Here is a 22217-nt window from a genome sequence, read left to right as displayed (position 1 = left end):
GCCTTTGCTCTTTATACCAAGTGTGTTCCTACCTTGGGCCTTTGTATCACTGATGTCTACACAGAAGCTGTCCTCACTGGGTCCTTTCCTATCCAAGTCTCCATTTAAATGGCCTGTAATGCAAGAGGCCAGCCCTTTACAGTAGCTCGCTCTTGTTCATCGTCCTACGGTCTCCTGTCCTCATGACAGTTTGTCACTTGTCTGTTGTTTATTGTTCGTGAGAACAGAGCCCTCTCATGCAGCATCTCCCAGTGGCTGGCACAGAGATGCAGCCAGTGTTCTTTGTAAGAGTGGATGAAGTGCAGGCCTGGGAGGGCCGTCACCCTAAATGAACATCACATTTCTGACGTCATCATTGCAGGGGAGACACTGCAGGGCCTGAGGGCGAACCTCACCAGTGCCATAGAAACCCTGTGTGGCGTGGACTCGTCCGTGGCCGTGTCCTCTGGTGGAGAGCTCTTCCTCCGCTTCATCAGCCTCACCTCCCTGGAGTACTCTGTAAGCCCACCCTCCCTCGGGAGCCTCTTTTACTTCTCTGTTGGCCTGCAGATACTGTCAGCGTCCCTGCGGTCTCCCTTCATTTCGCTCTTCTCCCCAGGATTACTCCAAATGTAAGAAGATCATGATTGAGAGGGGAGAGCTTTTCCTCAGGAGAATATCCCTGTCGAGAAATAAAATTGCAGATCTGTGCCATACTTTCATCAAAGACGGGGCGGTGAGTACACGGCTCCCCTGTGCTGCTAGAATCAAGAGCTTTGGAGTCAGGCTACTGGGCCTGAAGTCCTGACTCTGCCACCGACTGCTGGGACAAGTCAGTTTTCTGTCTTGCAGTTTTCTAGTCTGTTAATAAGGACAGCAGCAGCTGACTGGCTGGGTGGGTGGGACATACATGAGATGCCGCCTGTAGCTAGTGCTCTACAAACACAGATTCTCACCATCATGAACTAGGAGAACATGGGACCGACATAAGTGATTTTAACCTTTTTTTTAATTGGATCTGGAGATGAAAGTAAGGACCTCAAATATGCTAGACATGCTCTACCACTGAACTACGTCCATAGCCTCTTAGAAAGCTATTTTTTTAAGAAGTATTTTTAATTACATTTGTTTCTTAATTATGTGTTTGTGTGAGTGTGCAGAGGTGCCACAGCAAGTGTGAGGAGGTCTTCCCACTGCGTAGGATCTGAGGGTCTAAGGCTTAGTGACAAGCACCTTTACCCACTGAGCCATTCCACCTGCTCTAAAGTGTTTTTATGATTGGGTGTGTAGTTAGATCTCCAACCTGAAATGAGTCTGTCCAGACCAGCTGTTCCCATGGTCACTGCCATGTATTTGAGCCACCATCAGTCCTGGGTGGAGCTGTCCTCTTCACAGCCGTAGCCTGCTCCTCGTCAAGTGAGGAATAACAGGTAGAGCCAGTCTCCAGCTTGTCCACTCCACCAGGTGATAAAGCCTTCACGTTTCCTGAGCATCAGCACAGCCCCCACCACTCAGCCTCCATGTACCACACCTCACGACTTTACTGCATTTCCCAGCTTTGAAGTATGCTATTAAGTATTTGTGACTTACTGGGAGGTGGACACGGAGCTGTGTTAATGGCAGTGTCAGACCACACCTAGGCCAAGTGGAGACACAGCCATGACACTGGCTGTGCTGTGGTGTGTGTTTCTTGCCTGTACCACCCACAGCTCTTTTTTTAAAAAAAATATTTATTTAGTATACAATATTCTTTCTGCATGTATACCTGAAGGCCAGAAGAGGGCACCAGACCTCATTACAGATGAGCCACCGTGTGGTTGCTGGGAATTGAACTCAGGACCTTTGGAAGAGCAGGCAGTGCTTTTAACCTCTGAGCCATCTCTCCAGCCCCCACCACCCACAGCTCTTAACCGGGTTAACAGATGGATTAAAATCTGAGTTGCTGCTGAGCGGTGGTGGCGCATGCCTTTAATCCCAGCACTCGGGAGGCAGAGGCAGGCAGATCTCTGTGAGTATAAAAGAGCTAGTTCCAGGACAGGTACCAAAGCTACAGAAAAACCCTGTCTACAAAAAAAAAAAAAAAAAAAAAAAATCTGAGCTGCTGAATCTTGAACCTGCGGGCGGATCACCCTCAGGCTTGTTAAATGAAGACTCCTCAGGTTCAAGATGCTACCTGAGAACCTGCAATTCTGGTGAGACATGTCCACCACCACGCCTTGTGTGGTCCTCTACATCCTAGAGCATAGTCTGTGTGTGAGTCCACAATTATCTGTGCCAGACAGCTGTATTAACCCCACAGTGCTCATCAGTTTTGGAAATGAAATCTCTTAGCTTAACCTGCATACAGTTAGATATCTATTAGATTTTTACCTCTTCTAGAAAACTCAGGTGGCTCTGCAACAGTGGGATGATGTGACAGAGGACCCCTAGGGCCTTGTTCCCCTGGCCTTGCGCTGCCAGGGTCTCATCAGGCCTGTGTTACCTCCCCTTCCCAGCCCTGTAAGCCCAAGTATGCAAGCTCTAGCTTATTGGCAGAGAGCCAACCCTTGACGTCTTCTGTACATTTGGGTTCCTCTCGGGTCAGGAGTGTTGAACTTCCGTGGGCTGTCAGAGTCACCCTTCCAATTGTGGTTGATCTGCAGCATACGGGGCTGTAAGCACGAGTCATACAGTAGTGCAGGCAGCACAGTGGCTGACTGGCAGCCTGCCCCTCTGATGAGGTTTCTTGTTCCATAGAGAATCTTGACTCACGCCTACTCCAGAGTCGTCCTGAGAGTCCTAGAAGAAGCCGTGGCAGCCAAGAAGCGGTTCAGTGTGTATATCACGGAGTCTCAGCCTGATTTATCCGGGCAAGTATCTTGCACTGGCCAGTGAGTCAGCATTGCCTAGGACCCATTCATGACTGTTCTGACCCTGGGAGGAGAGTCCCTGTGGGTTTGAGGGGCACAGTACAGGCTGTAGCTTTTTTTGCTTGTTTTTCAATTTTTAGGGTTTTTCTTTTTTCTTCTTTTTTTTTTTTTTAAGATTTATTTATTTAATCCATATACAGTGTTCTGCCTGAATGTATGCTTGCAGGCCAGAAGAGGGCGCCAGATCTTGTTATGGATGGTTTTGAGCCACCATATGGTTGCTGGGATTTGGATTTGAATTCAGGACCTTTGTAAGAGCAGCTTAACCTTGAGCCATCTCTCCAACCTTTAAGGATTTTTCTTTAGAGAGTTACATCAGAGGAACAGCAGGAGACTGTATGAAAAGCTTTTATCAGTTGGTGATTGACAAAACCATCTCCAGATGACACGAAAAGCAAACTTTGTTCTCAGCTGACTTCATTACCAGGTTCCTTTAAGAGTATAGTTTTTGTTTTTCTTTGTCATGCTGAGGAGTGAATCCAGGTCCTGCACATGCTAGTCAGGCACACCAGAGCTGTACCTACAACTTTGTAGTTTAAGAAACTAGTGATAAGCCAGGCATGGTGGCACACACCTTTAGTCCAGCACGTGAGAGGCAGAGGCAGGCAGATCTCTGAGTTCAAGGCCAGCCTGATGTACTACAGAACAAGTTCCAAGACATCCAAGGCTACACAGGGAAACCCTGTTTCAGAGAGAGAGGGAGAGGGAGAGGGAGAGGGAGAGGGAGAGAGAGAGAGAGAGAGAGAGAGAGAGAGAGAGAGAGAGAGAGAGAGAGAGAGAGAGAGAGAGAGAGAGAGAGGAGAGAGGGGAGAGAGAGAGAGAACCAGTGATGGCTCAGCAGTTAAGAGCACTAACTGCTCTTACAGAAGATCTAGGTTCAATCCCCAATACCTAAATGGTGGTTCACAGCCATCTGTAACTCCATCTTTAGGGAATCCCACGCCCTCTTCTGGCCTCCTCAGACACCAGGTGTGCATGTGGTGTGTCTGGCCCATGCAGGGAAAACACTTACTCATGTTGTCTTAGGGTTTGTCTTGGTGTGAGGGGTGTGAGGAGGCACAATAACCACAGCGGCTCTTGTAAAGGCTAACATCTGATTGTGGTGGCTCACTTATAGTTTCAGAGGTTCAGTCCATAATATGGTGGGGAGCATGGCAGCAGGCAGGCCGACACGGGGTTGGCAACATATTGATCAGAAAGCAACAGGAAGTGGACTGTGACACACTTCCCCCAACAAGGCCATATCTGCTCCAACAAAGCCATACCTCCTATAGTGCCACTCCCTGTGAGCTTATGGGGGTCAAATACATTCAGACTACCACACACAGAAAATAAAAGCAACTAGATCTTAAAAAAAATAAAGATAAAAAAATTAAAGAACTTGGGTTCTCCTTTCCCTGGTCCAGAGTCACGACCTGCCCCCTAAGCCACTGAGGTCACAGGACGTCCCTGTCTAAATCAAGTTCATCACGCATCACTGTGGACCTTTCGACTTTATCTAATGTCCTCATGTCACCTTCAGGAGGAAAATGGCCAAAGCCCTCTGCCACCTCAATGTTCCTGTCACCGTGGTGCTGGATGCTGCTGTTGGGTAAGTATGACTCTCCCGCATGTGCGTGCTGGCTCCAAGCAGGGCTTTCGAATTGGAGTGTGAATCCCATCCATAAAATCTGACTTAGCATCTCTCCCTTAACAAATAGGCAGCCACTCTGCAGTAGCAAGGTTCTCACAAGGTCGTGAGAGGGCCCAGCATTGGACCCAGGTTCATGCATGTTAGTGGCGGGGGTCTTATTTCTGAAACAGGCTCCTGTGGCCCAGTCTGGCCTGGAACTCAGTCCTTCCTCAGCTTCCCAAGTGCTGGAATTGCTAGCGTGGGTGGAACGCTCAGCCTCTCCTGTTTTCTGAGTAAAAGGATAAGGTCAGCCTGTGGTGAGCAGTGGGCCGTCAAGTGTCATCACTGAAGAGGCGTCATCTCTGAGAGAGAAAGCGCATTATTAAGGAGGCTAGGAGTGTGTTCCATAAACACTTTCAGCAGCTCTTTCTGTCTCAAAAAGTAAACTGTGACTCGACCCATTAGCACTGCAAGGCAGAGACAGGTGGATCTCTGAGTTCCAGGCCAACCGAGGCTACAAACTGAGACCTTGGCTCAACAATTTTAATGCCGTGGCAAGGTACAGTGCCAGGGCAGCTGCCTGTGGCAGACGCCCTTGTGAAAACAGCAGCTGTGGGAAGAACTCACCACCATCAGACATTAACTAGAGCCAAGAAAAGTATGTGAAGCCTTTCCTTTTGTCCATTTCCTCAGCTATATCATGGAGAAAGCAGATCTTGTCATAGTTGGTGCTGAAGGAGTGGTTGAGAACGGAGGCATTATTAACAAGGTGGGTACTGCCACACTGGCCTTGGACGCCCCTGTAGCACAGATTTCATCTTTAGAGGCTGGCCTTTGTGACGCTTGTCAATTTGCACATTTACACAGATAGGTGCTTTTGTTTGGATCTGTGTTTTGACACAGGGTCTTGTATGGCTGAGGCTGGCCTGATCCTCCGGTCTCTGCCTCCCAAGTGCTAAGATTACAGGTATGCATTACCACACCCAGGCAAAACAGATTCAGCTTAGAGAGTTGAATGTCTCTGGCTTTGTTTACATTTGATTGAAGGTATTAGTCCTCGGGGTTTTCTTGCCTAGGAAACTGTCCATGACACAGCATCTTGGTCATGTTACTCTGTGCATGCAGCATCTTGAGGCTTTGGTTCAGTGGCTTTCAGCATGATCACACCATGCTGTCACCAGTGTTTGTAAAACTTTGTTTGTCCCAGATGGCCTTTTCCCATGTCCCTGGGTCCCCTTTGTTCTGTCCTGACTTTCCCAGTGCTACTGACACAAGGAGACTCGCCAGCTCACGGCTTTGATCTTGGCATACTTCACTACCTGCCGCCCCAGTCATATCCCCAGCCCCCAACTGCAGTGGGTGTCAGGGCTGTGTCCTTTGACAGTGTGCTCATGGACACTGACCATGTGGCCATGGTCACTGATAGTGGACATTGGCTTTCCCTCCCCTGGCTGTGGTGCAGAGTGCTGCTGGGACACTGGTCAGCAAGCGCCTTCGGTCCCTGGGAGGTGTGAAGTGGCTCGTCTTGGCTGTACTTGCTTTTCTCTAGCTCGTGATACTGGACACCTTTTCATGTGGTTTGGGACCATTTATCTTGGAAGAAAAAAAGTGTTTTGGTTTTTTGTTTCTTTTTTTTTTAAAATATTTATTTATTTATTCTGTATACAATATTCTGTCTGTGTGTATGCCTGCAGCCCAGAAGAGGGCACCAGACCCCATTACAGATGATTGTGAGCCACCATGTGGTTGCTGGGAATTGAACTCAGGACCTTTGGAAGAGCAGGCAATGCTTTTAACCACTGAGCCATCTCTCCAGCCCCCTTTTTGTTTGTTTCTGAAGACAGGGTTTCTCTGTGTAGCCCTAGCAGTCCTGAAGTAGCTCTGTAGACCAAGCTGGCCTCAAACCCACCTGCCTGGTCTGTTTTCTTTCTTCCTTTTTCCTCTCTCTCTTTTTTTTAAAGATATTTTATGCTGCCTTGAACTCAGTATGTAGTTGAGCATGCCTTTGAATTTCTAATCCTCCTGCCTTACCTCCCCGTAATCTCTAGGGATAACATTTTTCCCACCAGGGCCTGATTTGGGCAGTGCTGGGGCTTGAACTCATGACTTCAGCATGCTAGACCAGCATTCTGCCAGCTGAGCTAAATTCCTAGCCCTCAAAGAGGACCTTTAAAGAAAGAAAACAAGCCAGTCTCAAAAAACTAAACGAAACAAAAAATTTACCATGCCAGAATTGCCCTTACTCCATGCTTCCACCGCAGTGAGTTGTACAAGCTAACCTTGCATCTCTTCCATTTCCCTGACTTCTCAGATTGGGACCAACCAGATGGCCGTGTGTGCCAAAGCCCAAAACAAACCCTTCTATGTGGTCGCAGAAAGCTTCAAGTTTGTGCGGCTCTTCCCACTCAACCAGCAAGACGTCCCAGATAAGTTTAAGGTGGGTTTTACATAGCTGACAGGGTCTTCGATTCTATAATGTTCTAGAAAGGTTCTCACCTTCCACTGCTGACCTCCAGTGCTCTTCTATGGTACCAGGACACACTGTGGGCAGTCTCCATCTTGTTTATTTACTTAGCAGAGAAGCTGTGCCGTAGCACAATTAATAAAAACCCTGAGGCACAAATTGGGGTTCAACCTGAATGTCAGAAAAGCAAAACAGCGAGTCACTGACTCTTACCTCTACCTCAGTCTGAAATGGCGATCCTGCCTCCAGGAATCTCGGGATGAGACTGTGTGAGAGAGTTGTCTCCTCCCGCTTTATATTCCTCTCTAGGGCTGGGATTAAAGGTGTGCACCACTCCTGCCTGGTTTCTACGGCAAACTAGTGTGGATACTGGATTAAAGGTGTGTGTCAGCACTGCCTGGTCTGTAAGGTAGCTGTTTTAGTCTCTAATCTTCAGGCAAGCTTTATTTATTAAAATACAAATGAAATAGCACCATACTGTGTGGCTGGTGGTGGAACCCCAGCCTTAGAATCAACTCATCTTCATTCCCACCTGTTTTTATAAAACATGACCTTGGTCAGGCCCTTTCAGTGTAGATTTGCTTATCTGGGATGGGATGGGATCCTGTGAGTACTGTCCCTCCTAGCCTGCCACACAGCCAGTTTCCCGACATGGGGGCAGTCCTGACGTGAGCTCACTTTGTGCTCAAACTACAGCCTCAGCAGTAGAGAGCCTGAATACGAGGCCAACCCAACTAATACAAGTTCTTCCCTCCTCAGTACAAGGCAGACACTCTCAAGTCTGTGCAGACTGGGCAGGACCTCAAAGAGGAACACCCGTGGGTCGACTATACTTCCCCGTCCTTGATCACCCTGCTGTTTACGGACCTGGGCGTGCTGACGCCATCTGCTGTAAGTGATGAGCTCATCAAGCTGTACCTGTGAGCAGAGTTCCCTCCTGCCAGCTTGCAGGGAGCACGTGTGCAAGGGTGAGCCAGCCGGCTCCAAACTGAATCGGTTCGTGTCGGAAGTCCTGGCGAATCCTTTCAACTCAGCTCTGTCACATCTGAAACCTGTTCCCAGTTATAGAACCAAGCTGAAGCATCCTTCTGGTTTCAGAAACCCACTGTCTGCGGAAGTACAGTTAGGTGACTGGCTGCAAACCAAGGAAAGACAGCACACGAGTGGGGACCCTCTTCTCAATCAGTGAAAGTGACGCAGGCCGCTCTGCGGTGGCGACCACTGAGAACACATCGTGGCGCCTTACAGACAAGGCAGGAGACACTGCTGGCTGCACCTCCTCAGCAGGGTCAGGCCAGACAGGAAAACACCAATGCCTTCCAGGATGCTGCTTACAGAATGTCTGGACCTAACCTCTGTCTATAAAGTAGTTTACTTTAAATATGATTAAGTCCCCAACAGCTTTTGTAAATTAAACATGGGAACAGATCAGGATCTTTTAAAATAAATTATATGAACGATTTGAATATGGTTATTGCATCAGTACCAGGAGCCCCAGGCCAGAAACTATAAGCACAGTTGTGCGGAACACCACAAACAGCCTAGCAGCATTGTCTCAGGACAGAATTCCATCCCTGGCTGACATCTATCTGCCAGTAAGATAGCACCAGAGTCAATACTAAAATGTCCTCACTCTAGTCGGGTGTGGTGGCGCAGCCTGTAACCCCAGCACACAGAGCCTGAGGCAGGAGGATCGTTCTGAAATCATCCTCGACTACATAGTGTAGCCCCTATTGCAAAGGAAAGAAGGAACCTAGAACCCACTGTGCATAGCCGCCTCTGAATCTGCAGGTGCTCCAGACAGGCCTGCACAGGACATGCCACATTTGGGTGGGAGGAAGGAAGGGGAGGTCATCTGACTGGGAATACTTAGAAATTTTACAAGGCCTAAAATCAAGTGTACTACAGTATCTGTTTTTAAAAGGTAATAATTTAAAATAAGTATATATATATTCATATTCATATAAAATATTTCATATATATGAAAATTTTAAGTCTAATATAAAGTACAAAATTACACCAGAAAAAGCACAATCAAAATCAATACTGACATCTGTTATAAAGTACAGATATCCATTCAAATAACGAAACAGTTCTGTGAGACTCTGGTAGGACTGTAGTGCTCGTGGGTGTACAGTTCTTTGGTGTTTCCCCGTCAGCGCAGGCAGCTTTCCAGAACAGTCTTCCGGAAAGGGCAGGAGTGTGGGTGGTGGCATAATAGCCTTCACCTGAGGCTGAGGTCAGCCGTCCTCTTCCAAGTCTGAGACCCCTAAGTCTGTCAGTGGGACTGTTCTTTTGGTGCTTGTCAGCAACCCCTTCTCAAATTCTTCTTCTGTGATCTTACCTTTCTTAAACTTTTTCAAGAGCCTTGTATCATTAAGGAGTTCCTGCATGTCCTCGTCATCGATATCCGAACCCTGAGAGCAGAAGCAACAAGGCTGTTAGCTGCGGCTCTAGTAAGCAGCAGGTCCTGTTGGGCCTACAGGAGCCAGGGTCAACTAACACCAGAGGCCCCAAAATGAATGGGGAGTGCAGCATCCACACAGCCCAGGCCAACTGTGGCCACCTTGCTGTCCTCACTGTCGGGGTTCTAAGAAGGAAGTTAAGGAACAAAGAGCACCACACTTTACCTCATCCTTTTTCCTCTTCGCATTCATCTTCTTCTTCCTCTCCTTCTTGGCCTTCTGCTTCGACCAAGCTTTATTTTTGATGAACTTTCTTCTCCCTTCATTTTCTGTCCTCTCTTTTCTTTTTTGCTCCAAAAGTTTCTGCCTCTGTTTTTCTCTAATTTTATCTTTAAATGGAATCATGTCAGTATCGACGTCTGTGGGCACAAAATCTGGAAACTGCTTCCCCCTCAGTTCTGGCATCTTGGGCATCCTTAGCAGAGCAAACCCTCGAGCAAGGCTCGCAAAGTCGAGATCTAATAGATAAGAGCTTAGAGTCAGCACTGCAAGAATCACAGCTGGGCACGGGTTCTTCGTGATGTTTCTTCATTAAATGATGTCATAAATTTAATTAGAATTTTTTTTTTTTTTTTTTTTTGGTTTTTCGAGACAGGGTTTCTCTGTGGCTTTTTTGAGCCTGTCCTGGAACTAGCTCTTGTAGACCAGGCTGGTCTCGAACTAACAGAGATCCGCCTGCCTCTGCCTCCCAAGTGCTGGGATTAAAGGCGTGCGCCACCACCGCCCAGCTTTTTAATTAGAATTTTTAAGAAACATTTTTCAAAATGGAAATGGCAGTTTATTTTGCATCTACTCAGAGCTCTATATAGGACTTTTTTTACTTTTATGAACACTAACCTAACATGCCACATATTTCATTAAGACAAAGCAACCCTCATCACCCAAAGACTCAGAGAAGTAAGAAGAAATATGATTATGCCAGACATAGTGGCACCCAGCTTTAATCCCAGTACTTGGGGTGGGCAGAAGTAAGATCTCTGAGTTTGAGGCCAGCCTGGTCTCCATAGCAGGAACCGGCAGGGCTACAGAAAGACCCTGTCTCCCCCCACCCCCCCAAAAAAAAAGGTTAGAGAAGGCAAAGCACCTGCTTACCCTTCAGCCTGAAGATGAGGCTGCACTCGTGCTTTGCATAAGCCTGGACGAAGGACACGAAGGCTTTCATGCCCTTCTCGAACACTGCCCTGTCGGCCATGGCCATGGCCCGGAGCTTTGGCAGAAGGTCTACTGTGTTTCTCTGGAGGCTCATCTCCTGCAGGGGGCACTATACACAGACCACCATCTTACTTCCCTGCAGTCCCTCCAACCCAGTACTTTCCAGAGCTAATAAACCAAGGACAGCACAGTACACCAAGATCCAGGGGCCAAATCCAGCCCAAGCACGTTCCTTAGTCAAATGTGAGCTTGGAGCTCTTTTTTTTTTTAAGTTTGAAAATGACATTGCACATAACAGTCCCAACTAGTAAGATAGCAGGCAACAATAGGCAGTGTTCCCAAGTTATGATGCTGGCCAATGCCTCCCAACACAGCCCAGGTGAGTTGCTAACCTCCTCTCAGTTGCTAACCACCAGCTACCAGGCAGTGTGCCACTTACTTTCTGGTTAATGGCCAGGAAGTTGATGTACGCCTCCTCCATCGGCAGTAGGAACACCAGAGCGCTGCCGCCGTGGCCTATCCGGGCTGTGCGTCCACAGCGATGCACAAAGGCACTAAGGGGACAGGGTGGGGCAGTACCCCAGGGTGGCAGTGAGCAGTCAGGATTCAGCCACACAGCTGTCGCACCACACAGTGCTGCATAGCGAGTATAGAGGAGGTGCAGAGAAACAGACGCTGCAGACAGGATCTGAGGGATGGTCTGCTGGCTCTGAGGACACCCAACCAACCAAAGCTGGGCTTCCTCAGATCACACAGCAGTCACAGGGCAAAACTGAGAAACAAGAAAAAGCCTAAAGAGAAAGTGCCCTGGAATGACAGATGTCAGGAAAAGCATCACTTGAATCTGAATGCAGCTCTGACATTTCCAAAGTGTGTGAGGAAAACAGCACGGCGGCGCATCCTCTAGTCCTAGCGCTCCTAAGGCAGAGGCAGGTGGATCTACATGGGGCAGCAACGAGTTCCAGGGCTACAGAGAAACCCTGTCTTCAAACACCAAAAATAAAAAAGAGATAAGTGTGTGAGGAGTGTCCGCTCACTCTCGGAGAGACGCGGTTTAGAGTAGTCTGGTGCTCTTTTCAATACTCTGTAATTTGCACTTTCGTTTTTATTTATCCTCTACACACACACTTTACAGACAGTATCTCAACTTTGCAGCCCAGGCTGATAAACTCTGGACTTCCATCCTTAGCCCCCTAAATACCACTATTATAAGCAGGAGTCACCACACCTAGCTGTCTGAACGTGATTGCTAGAACAACACACCAAAGCTATTTGACCACTTGCCTACTTCCAGAATTGAATGTTTCAGGAGCTGAGCTATCACCCAGCTGGTAGAGTGCTTTGATTTCAAAACTAAGCCAGAAGCCGGGCGGTGGTGGTGCACACCTTTAATCCTAGCACTCGGGAGGCAGAAGCAGGCAGATCACTGTGAGTTCGAGGCCAAGAGCTAGTTCCAGGACAGGCTCCAAAGCTACAGAGAGAAACCCTGTCTCAAAAAACAAAAACAAAACAAAGCCAGATATGGTAGCACATGCCTGTAACCCCAACACTCAAGAGGTGACGGCAGGATGATCAGAAGTTCAAGACCATCTCTGGCTACAAGAGACTCTTGTCTCAAAAAAAAAAAAAAAAAAAAAAAGTTTAAAATTTCACTGCACATTCACCCCCTCCATGTTCCTGTCTTACTCAGCTCAATCCCTAGACAGAGGAACAATACCTCACACGTACCTGGCATTGCTGGGAGGGTCGTACTGTAAAACCCAGTTAACTTCAGGAATATCAATTCCCCGGGCCATTACATCCGTGCACACCAGGATCCCACTAGGAATGAGAGAGCAGCACATGAGCCTGGCCATCCCTATCCATCATGTGTTCCAACCCCAGCGACAGCAGTACAGGGCTCTGGAGTCTCTCACAGAAACAGCTACTTTTTTAAATGTAATTCTTTGATTTCTTTTTTCTTCCTCCTACAATCTTCCCAGACTTTATAAACTTCCAACAAAAGTGGGGACTAGAGGAGGCTGCAGAGATGGCTCAGCACCCATGACAGGCAGCTCATATCCACTGGTTAATAACTCCAGACCTGGATTCACATGCATAAATCTACACACATCACGCATAATCAATAATAAAATGTCATGGACATACACACACACACACGAGTGGGAGAGACAGCAAAAAGATTCTTTCTAGCCAGTACTAGGGTGGGGCCAGGGCCTCTGTGTGCTAACAAGTGCACTGCCAACCACTGAGCCTCACCCAGACCCTATTTCCCTTTTGAGACAAGGTCCTCTGGTCCATCCCTCTGTAGTCCAGGGTACCCTTGAATTTCATTCCTGTTTCAATCTCCCACACATTGGGGTTACAAACATGTACTGCCACAGCTGGCTTAATTTTTTTAATTTTTATTTGCCTGCATGTATGTCTGTGTGACGGTGTCAGATCTTGGATGTTACAGATAGTGGTGAGCTGCCCATGTGGGTGCTGGGAATTGAACCTGGGTCCTTTGGAAGAACAGCCAATGTTCTTAACCACTAAGCCAACTCTCTAACCTCTGGTTTAAATTATCTTAATTCATGCATTTCCACTTGAGAAATAAAATTGTAGGGGCCTGCCCTCAGCAGCCACTAGAAAACAAGTGACATCTTTACTCTGTGACTAGAACAGCAGCAGGGTGCCGCTGTGTTCTTGTTGCTGCTTGAATGGAGCCATACAATGCTTAGGAAAAACAGGAACAGCTGTGCTCATCAAGACACCCCAAATCCCCTCTGTCTAGCCAGCGCTCTATAGCCCACAGCAGGACCTGTCCCAAAAAGACTAAGGGACTGTGTTTGCTCGTTTACCAGGGGGGGCAAGTAGTTCCTTAAACCTCCACTGTGCCAAGCCCTGGGAGACACAGCAGTGAACACACATGAGGCTCCTGACTACACAGGCCTGTGATGGAGCAGAGAAATCTAGTAAAAACTAGGTGACCCCAGCGTAGTGTATGGGGTGAGGGTCCAAAGCAGGCTCTGGGTGCCTTCAAAGATGTAATAACTAAGAACCAAAGAGGCTCCAGGAGGGCAGAGGGAGAAGGGGCAAGTGCAGGACCTGAGGAGTCGGGTGACTGGTGACCCGACCTGCCACCGAGGACACCGGTCCCCACTGACCTCTGCAGCTTGCGGAACTCCATGAAGATCTTATTGCGCTTGTACTTCATCTTCCCGTGGATGCACAGGATCTTGGCTCTCTTCAGCAGTGCCTCCAGGGCCTTCCCGTAGTACTCCACACACGCGCACGTGCTGTGCAGAAGAGAAAGCGCTCAGTCACCGGCCACTGGAGACCAGGGGCTGGGGAAGGATGCAGAGAGGGGCAGGTGTAAACAGGAACTCTCGGGACAGTGGGTACAGACCTGTCGAAGCAGCCCCTCGCTCCTCCTCACCATCCATCCAACCCCTCAAACGCCAGTGCAAACCCTGACATGCGTCCTGCTGTCTACCAATGACCCAGTAAGCAGGATCTACTTCCCCCTGCTGTCATCAAATCCAGATGGGATTTGAATTTCCTGTCTTTCTGCTTGGCCTCCCAAGTACTGGGGTTATAGCAGAGACCAAGCCTGGGACCAGTCTGATGCATTTCATTGTACAAAAGTCAAAACAGATTAGAGAGGAAAAAGAGAAGCCATACTGAATATGTTGGCATATACCTTTCAACCCAGCACTGGGGAGGCAGAAAGAAGTGGATCTCTGAGTTTGAGACCAGTCTGGTCTATATAGCTAGTTCCAGGCTAGCCAGTGAATCCCTGACTAAAATAAAACAAACAAAAACAACCCAAGCCCACCCAAGCAGGCACCTGTTCCTATCTTCCTGGTGATAGCAGGACACTCTGTGGCTGAGCAAGCTGCTCCAACCATCTCTCTGACCCTGCTTCTCAGAGCAGCATTCAGCTCAGTCTAAATGAAAGGGGTGGAGGCAAGAGCACTGCCTTCTTCCCCGCTCTCTGCCTCAGTGAAGACGTGACAAGACCACATGAACAGTGCTCATCTGGAAGCTACAAGATGACTCTCAAGATGAAAGAAAGGTCCTGAACTCAGGAGGCAGAGGCCAGCGGATCTCTGAATTCAAGGCCAGCCTGGTCTACAAAGTGAGTTTCAGGACAGTTCGGACTGTTTCACAGAAAAACCCTGTCTTTAAAAGCCAAAAGGATGAAGGACAGGCAAGGTGGAGGCAGGTGTGGAACATGAGCCTTGACACTGCTGAGCACACACGGCAGAGGCAGGTGTGGAACATGGGCCTTGACACTGCTGAGCACACACGGCAGAGGCAGGTGTGGAACATGGGCCTTGACACTGCTGAGCACACACGGCAGAGGCAGGTGTGGAACATGGGCCTTGACACTGCTGAGCACACACGGCAGGCAGGTGTGGAACATGGGCCTTGACACTGCTGAGCACACACGGCAGAGGCAGGAGCTGCTGCTTCTGGACATCACCGCAGCAGGAGCCACAGAAGCTGGGCTCTAGTCACCAGGTGCACACAGCCCGAGAGCTGCGCCTGCACTGTGCCCGCCTCCCCAGACCCGACCTGGAGCCTACCTGAAGAAGACCAGGTGCTTCTCCTGCTGATGGTTCCGAAGGAAATGGACCAGCTGATTGAATTTCTCATCTGCCTTACATATCTACAAGGAGGGGGAAAATCACATATTTGCAAAAATAATCCCATAACTGTTTTCAGTTCTAGCCTTTTCTTTCTTTCTTCCTTTCTATTTTTTTTTTTTTTTTTAGGGGGACAAGGTCTCACATAGCCCAAATTGACCTCAAACTCTTGTAGCAAAGGTTGGCCTTGAACTCCTGGTTCTCCTGAGGACTAGGATTACAACAATGTATGCACCACTACACCCAGCACAGCCTTCACTTATTAATTTTAATATGCTGACTTATTTGAAGGGGCACACGCACAGAGGTTGAGGGTTGCTGGCAGGAATTGGCTCTCCATCTGCCATGCTGTATCCACATTGAAATCAGTGCCTTCACCCACTGAGCCAAAGCCAGCCTGCCCAGCTCAGAGGGAACAAGACAGACATCCTTCAACCTGCCCAGTTCAGAGAGAACAAGACAGACATCCTAGCCTGTCCAGCTCAGAGAGAACAAGACAGACATCCTAGCCTGCCTGGCTCACAGAGAACAAGACAGACATCCCAGCCTGCCCAGCTCAGAGAAGCTTGATCACGTGCTGCTGCCAGTGTTCACTTTATGTCATAAAACTGTGACTGGAGGGCTGGAGAGATGGCTCAGAGGTTTGGAAGAGCATTGCCTGCTCTTCCAAAGGTCCTGAGTTCAATTCCCAGCAACCACATGGTGGCTCACAACCATCTGTTATCGGGTCTGGTGCCCTCTTCTGGCCAGCAGGCACACACACAGACAGAATATTGTATACATAATAATAAATAAATATTTTTAAAAAACACTTATAAAAAAAACTGTGACTGGAAAACACTGCCATATCAGGCAACTGTTCCCAAGACCCATCAGACAGCCAGGCCTGAGCCAGCAGCGGTACCAGCTCCCTAGCCCAGGCAGCAGTGGGTCCAAGTGAAATGGAGAACACGCATTACCTCCAAGCTTGAATCTGGGGCCAGGTTGTTCCAAAGCTGTCACAGTAAGACAAGCACAGCTGCAGGAAATGAGTGGACGTGACTACCTGAAGCACTGCCACGGAGACAGGCTCCACCCCTTCCCCAGTCACGTGCTCAATCCAGGCCCCAACCAGAAACATTCAGTCCCAGTGAATGGGTTTTCCTGGATTTTGTAAAACTAACACTGCAGGTTACACACTGGTCTCATAGGGCACAGTAATTCAGGTCTGTAATGCCAAGGAGACAGAGGATAAGGAGTTCAAAGCCATTCTCAAATACACAGTGAGGCACACGCCTTTAATCCCAGCACTCAGGAGGCAGAGGCAGCAGGTCTCTGTGAGATCGAGGCCAGCCTGGTCTACAGAGCAAGTTCCAGGACAGCCAGGACTGTCAGAGAGAGAAACCTTGTCTTGAAAAACAAACAAACAAACAAACAAACAAGAAATCTTAGCTGGGAAGTGCTGGCACCTGCCAACCTGTCTACAGAGTTAAGTTCCAGAAGAGCCAGGGCAGTTGCACAAAGAAGCATGAACAGACAAAAAGTTGTTGTACTGAGACACTTCTAACTGTCATCTAAACGACCGAAAGGGTGGTCACTGTGTGTCCTCAGTGTTTCCTGACTCTACCCATCCTGAGCAGCGTGGGGGTTGATTCACTATCCAACGGCCCTATGTCATGGGCCTATGAGGGACAAAGCTGAGACCCCATCTGAATCCTGCCCTGGCTCCTGCTCTGTACCAAGTGGTAAGCCCTGCCACTCCTGGGAAGATGAGGCTCCTCCCTTCCCCAGCCCAGCGTAAGGAAAGGCCAGCCCATAAATGCCAACATCCCTCAGGCAGCTGCTGTCTGAAAGAGCTCATAGTCCACACAATGCGACCCTCTGGTCTTAAGCCAGCCCCATCTCTGTGGATAGTGGAGGCACAGGACAAAGCCGCAGGCCCCGCGCTCACCATGTAATGGTTCTCCAGGCGGGATGGGGTCTTCTGGGTACTGCTGGCTGCCACGCCTTTCTCCTTCACAGAGATTCGGACAGGGTTCCGGAGGCCCGCTCGCACCAAGTTCTCCACTTCCTGTGTCTGCGTGGCTGAGAAAAGGCCTGTTCTTCTCTGCTTTGGCAAGAACTCCAGGATGGTGTTTATGCTGGAAACAATGCGCGCGCGCGCACACACACACACACACACACACACACACAAATTAGAAAGAGCAGAGGAGCTGGGCACAGACGTAAGAGGCAGAGGCAAAAGGACTGACAACCTAGGCTGCTTCAGAGCTAAGTTCTAGAATAGCCTGGGCTTCACAGTAAGATCCTGCACAAAATGAATCAAATATTAAAAGTACAGATAGCAGCTGGGCACAGTGGCCAATGTGGTCTACAGAACAAGTTCTAGGACAGCCAGGACTACATAGAAAATCCCTGTCTGAAAAAAACAAAACAAAACAAACAAACAACAAAACCAAAAAAAAAAAAAAAAAGAAAGAAAAGAAAAGTAGGGATATCATCCAGACACAGGCCACACCACTGGGAGATAAAAGCATTATAATTTCTGTTCCTCCTTTACATCCTCAAGGTCTCTCCAATACAAGTGTATAGTAATTGACATGGACTACATGACAAGCTACATACATGAATCATATCCAAAACCCTGTCTATTAAACAGAGAAACCATGAACAAAAACATAACATCAAAAACAGAAAAACTGAAACTAGCCAGCATAGTGGCCTATGTTTGTGCTGCTGACATGCAGGACTCAAAAGATCCCGAATTCAAAGCCACTCTGGGATACAGAGTAAAATTTGTCTCAAACTTTAGCACAATACACAGACTCATCTTTTAAAAATAAAAGAAGTGGGACTAAACCCTGAGACAAAAGCAGAAGGGTCAAGCCACCTGAGGTTTGACAGAAGTCACACTGCACCTCCTACCAGCTTCACGCCCCTCCAGGAAGTCCCCATTCTAGTACCTTGCTTCAAAGCCCATGTCAAGAAGTCTGTCTGCCTCATCCAGCACCAGGACATCCAAGCTTCTCACACAGCTGGCCAGGTCCAGACCCTCAGCCTTCCTCCGGAACATGTCCTCCAGGCGGCCAGGGGTTGCCACAATGATGTTCCCACTTTGGAAAGAAAGTTCCCATTCACCGTGTGCTCTGGATCTCAGGAACAGATACCAAGTCCGAGATAACAAGTCCCCACCCTGCAAGACCATCTACGTGCTAGGAGAATGATGGCTGCACAGTAGACAGCAAGGGCTGGGAGAGGAGGATCTGGTTACAGGCCAGGATTCGGACAGGATAGGCAAGGTCCAGCCCACTGGCCACACTGGCCACCTGTGTTAGCAAGCATGTTGCTGGCACACAGCCACACTCTTTACCCCTACTGTAGACTATCTCTGCCATCTCTCTCTACTGCAGCAGAGAAACTGAAACACGACACCACAAGGCCCACACAACGCAGGCCGACCTCTGACCTGAAGCAACAGAAAACACAACTATAGGAGGGAGACAGATGGGGTAAGGGTGACCATGGCATAATACTTGTCTGGTATGCATGAGGCCCGCAGTTCAAATCCCAGCAAAAACAAACAGGGAAAGAGAGAGAGGAAGAGTTAGACCAACAGGTTGAGAGCCAGATGTGACCATGCAAACCGGCTGGTTATGTTTTCACACAATGTAGACCATAAGCAACTGCTAAAAAAATCTGAGACACACATGTTTGGAATTCCACCCTCTACAATCTTCACAAGCTGGCAGCAAGGAACCAGCCTTGCCAGGCAATGCCCAGCAACAGGTGAGTACTGGGGGGCACCAGGCGTTCACACCCAGGTTGTTTACATACCTGCCCCGACTCCCAAGACAACCGGAGACTATGAAGTATTCACAGGGTCAAGGGAACCAGGAAGTGGGCAGGGAGGAAACACCCTCTGGAGGACCCCAAGGTACTTCCTAGGAGCCAAGAACACAGAGGCAGGAGCAGGAACTTGCAGGCTCACCCATGCTGCTTGAACCTCTCCACATCTTCTCCAGGATTCCGGCCTCCGATCCACAAGATCTGACTGAAGCAAGAAATGGGACTTGGAGCAAAGTCAGGCAAAATAACAAGCCAGGCCAATAGGGATTCTCCACACCCATCACCTCAAGTGCCATCTTGAGGGCCTTGCACCCAATCACCTGAACTGCGGGAAGTGCTTTGTGAAGTGCGAAAGGACCTCGTCAATCTGAATGGCCAGCTCCCTAGTGGGAGTGATGATGATGGCTCCGACCTGCCCGCAGGGAGGGGAAACCACAGGGTCAGCAGTACATAGGTTCCGAGAGGATCACATTAGTGCTGCATTATGTATCCTCAGACAATTTCTAGAACTTTTCAGCAGTCTCAGGCATATCATCTATCACCACACCTAGGGCTGTGAAGGGCGGCTCAGCGGTAGGCACTTGCCTACCATAAACAAAGCCCAGCACCACAAAACAAAAATATAACCAACACAGGGCTCAGAGATGGCACTCGGCACTCTCCAAAGACAGGGTTTCTCTGTAGCTTTGGTGCCTGTCCTGGAACTAGCTCTTGTAGACCAGGCTGACCTCAAACTCACAGAGATCTGCCTGACTCTGCCTCCCGAGTTCTGGGATTAAAGGCATGGGCCACCACCACACGGCAAACCCTTCCTTTTATAAGTTGCCTTGTCCGTGGTATTTATCACAGCAGCAGGAAGGTAATTAATACACTCTCTGTGTAGCCCTAGCTCAGCTGGTTCCATTTTCCTCTGCCAGTTTAAATCCTCACATTTCTTAGATAAACTTTATACTCACAGAGAGTCACCTGCTTCTGCCTCCCAGGGCTGGGATTAAAGGCATTCAATACTAAGTCCAGCCAATATTGAACGCTTTTTTTTAAAGATTGTATTTATTTTTATTTATGCACATGAGGTTCTGCCTGAAAGCTTGGACACACATCCTGTGCATCCCAGGCCAAAAGAGGGCACCAGATCCCTTATAACTAGAGGTATAGAGATTGAAAACCCTCGGGAGATCCTGGGAAACAAATCCAGGTCTTCTGCAAAAGCAACAAGTACTCTTGTCCATTCAGCCCCCACTGAGGGTATTTTAAACAACAAAATCACAACAAAAGCCACAAAAATGAGGAGCTATGGATATAGCTCAATAGTAGAGTACTTGCCTAGTAAATACAAGGTCCCAGGTTGGGTCTTCAGCTAAGAGAGGATTAAAACAAACAAACTAACAGATGGCTTATGAGGATACCTGCTTACAGTATGAGAGCGAAAATGGCATTTCTACCCATACCCACAGGTGACCGAGAAAGTACCCAAGTGTCATGAGAGCAACCCAGCATCGACTTCGATTTAACAAGCAGGTAAATTCAAAATAGACTCCTCAGATACCAAACAGGACTCAGCTCAGGCCTAAACCATCCTGCCTCCAGGACAGTCAGCCAACCCTCCTCACCTGGCTCTTCTTTAACTTCTCCTCCCTTCTCAGAAGAATCTCCACAATGGGGATGACAAAGGCCAGGGTTTTCCCACTACCTGTCACCTGCAAAGGGACAAAGGTTTTGCCTTGCTTCCCACTTGGCTATGAGAACGAGGGACAGACTGTCGCATGAGATACTCACAGCCTCCGCAGCAACATCTTTGTTTTTCATGAACAGAGGGATGGTGGCAGACTGCAGGGAGAGATTACAGCAGCTGTTTACACAATACCACAGCCAAACAACAGAGACCCAAGTCCTAGGAACACAGGGCTGACTGAGGTCAAACTGGACTCCGCCCCGCGGGGATCCCGAGTAAACAGTCACCACAAGGGGTTGAATTAAACGAGACAAGTTGTAGCCAGGTGTAGTGGCACCCGCCTCTCTAATTCCAGTACTCAGGAGAGAGGGGCAGGCAGAACTGTCTCAAAACCAACCAACCAACAAAGAGAAATACTGTGAGTTATCTATAAGGACAAGTGTGGCAAGAGTCTTAACATTCCCATTGTTCCTTCTTGGACTAGGAAAGAGCTGGAAGCATTGAGCATTTTAAGTTTATTTTTACTTATCTGTATGTACTCTACAGTCATAGAAGAATGCAAGAAAAGAGTGTTGGATCTCCTAGAACTGTAGTTACATTCAGTGGTCAGCCTATCCACTGTGGGTGACGGGAACTCAACCCTGGTCCTCTGCAAGAGCAGCAAGTGCTCTCAACCACTGAAAGAACGCTGGAAGCATAGGATTTACCACCAGCCCCCGGGCATTTGCACTGGTATTTCTCTCTCGGTGGCAATCAGCTTCCCCCAGTCACCTAAAGCCCCTCCCTGATTATTCAGGTCTCAGAATGACAACTCCCTCAGAGGCTTGCAGCCTCACTTCACCGCACGAGTCTATCTCAGTTTAAATTACCTCAGATAAATTACCTCGCTCCTACGCTTCTTCCTCTAACAACCCTCTAAAAATAAGGCCCACCGATAGCTACCAAGACTGCCAAGTCTCCAGAGGCTAAACAAGACCCAGATACATTCCAGGTCCTAAATAAATGGTTGGCGAGCTTTTGGTGGTTTGCTTGAATGCTTGTTTTTGATAAACTGGACAAGGGAGACTCTGTTTCCCCACATAATAACCACAGGTCACAGTCACTGGGCGCCCACCTGGATTTATTTAGTCCCCACTATGCTATGAAGAAAGTGATTGTCATCATTTCTCAGACGGAAAGGGCATAGATTGAGCCACTGTCTGAAGTCGCTAGGGCAGGCACGAAGCTCTGAGACCCCGGAGTGGGTATCGTGAACACGCGTGGCACTGCCCCGATCCCCGAGGCTGCATTGGAGCGGCTGACCACTCGGCCTCGCTTCCCAGTGGGCCCGATACCTGCACCGGCGTCATGTGAGGGAAGCCCAATTCGCGCAGTGCGCCCAGCACCCGAGGATGCAGCGGCACCTGCAGCGACTCCCAGGCACCCTCCGTCACGTGTTCCATGGCGCTTTCCCTGGCCTCCACTGTAAGACCGCTCGGAACACTGAGAAAGTACCACCAGAAGCA

The 22217-nt window shown here is 48.7% G+C and overlaps 2 protein-coding genes across 2 annotated transcripts in view; one reads left to right on the top strand and one right to left on the bottom strand.

The window, feature by feature from the left end:
• Eif2b1 (eukaryotic translation initiation factor 2B subunit alpha) overlaps positions 1–8430 on the top strand; it is a 10705-nt gene extending 2275 nt beyond the window's left edge. The window contains exons 3-9 of the mRNA XM_038346727.1: positions 362–498; positions 599–715; positions 2716–2828; positions 4411–4479; positions 5194–5269; positions 6812–6937; positions 7724–8430. Coding sequence (XP_038202655.1) covers positions 362–498; positions 599–715; positions 2716–2828; positions 4411–4479; positions 5194–5269; positions 6812–6937; positions 7724–7888 — 803 coding nt within the window. The 3' untranslated portion in view covers positions 7889–8430. The remainder of the gene's footprint in view (positions 1–361; positions 499–598; positions 716–2715; positions 2829–4410; positions 4480–5193; positions 5270–6811; positions 6938–7723) is intronic.
• On the bottom strand, positions 7381–22217 carry Ddx55 (DEAD-box helicase 55). Its single transcript, XM_038346722.1, has 14 exons — positions 22047–22217; positions 20817–20867; positions 20651–20737; positions 19361–19452; positions 19183–19245; positions 18158–18307; positions 17146–17335; positions 15156–15238; positions 13731–13862; positions 12310–12402; positions 11021–11135; positions 10522–10690; positions 9595–9887; positions 7381–9381 (listed from the first exon to the last, which is right to left on the bottom strand). Exons 1-14 carry the CDS (start codon positions 22152–22154, stop codon positions 9205–9207), a joined length of 1803 nt encoding a protein of 600 aa, XP_038202650.1. The 5' UTR covers positions 22155–22217; the 3' UTR covers positions 7381–9204.

This window comes from Arvicola amphibius, chromosome 10, assembly GCF_903992535.2.
Source record: "Arvicola amphibius chromosome 10, mArvAmp1.2, whole genome shotgun sequence".
NCBI classification, from domain to species: domain Eukaryota; kingdom Metazoa; phylum Chordata; class Mammalia; order Rodentia; family Cricetidae; genus Arvicola; species Arvicola amphibius.
This window is presented reverse-complemented; position numbering and strand designations above follow the sequence as displayed.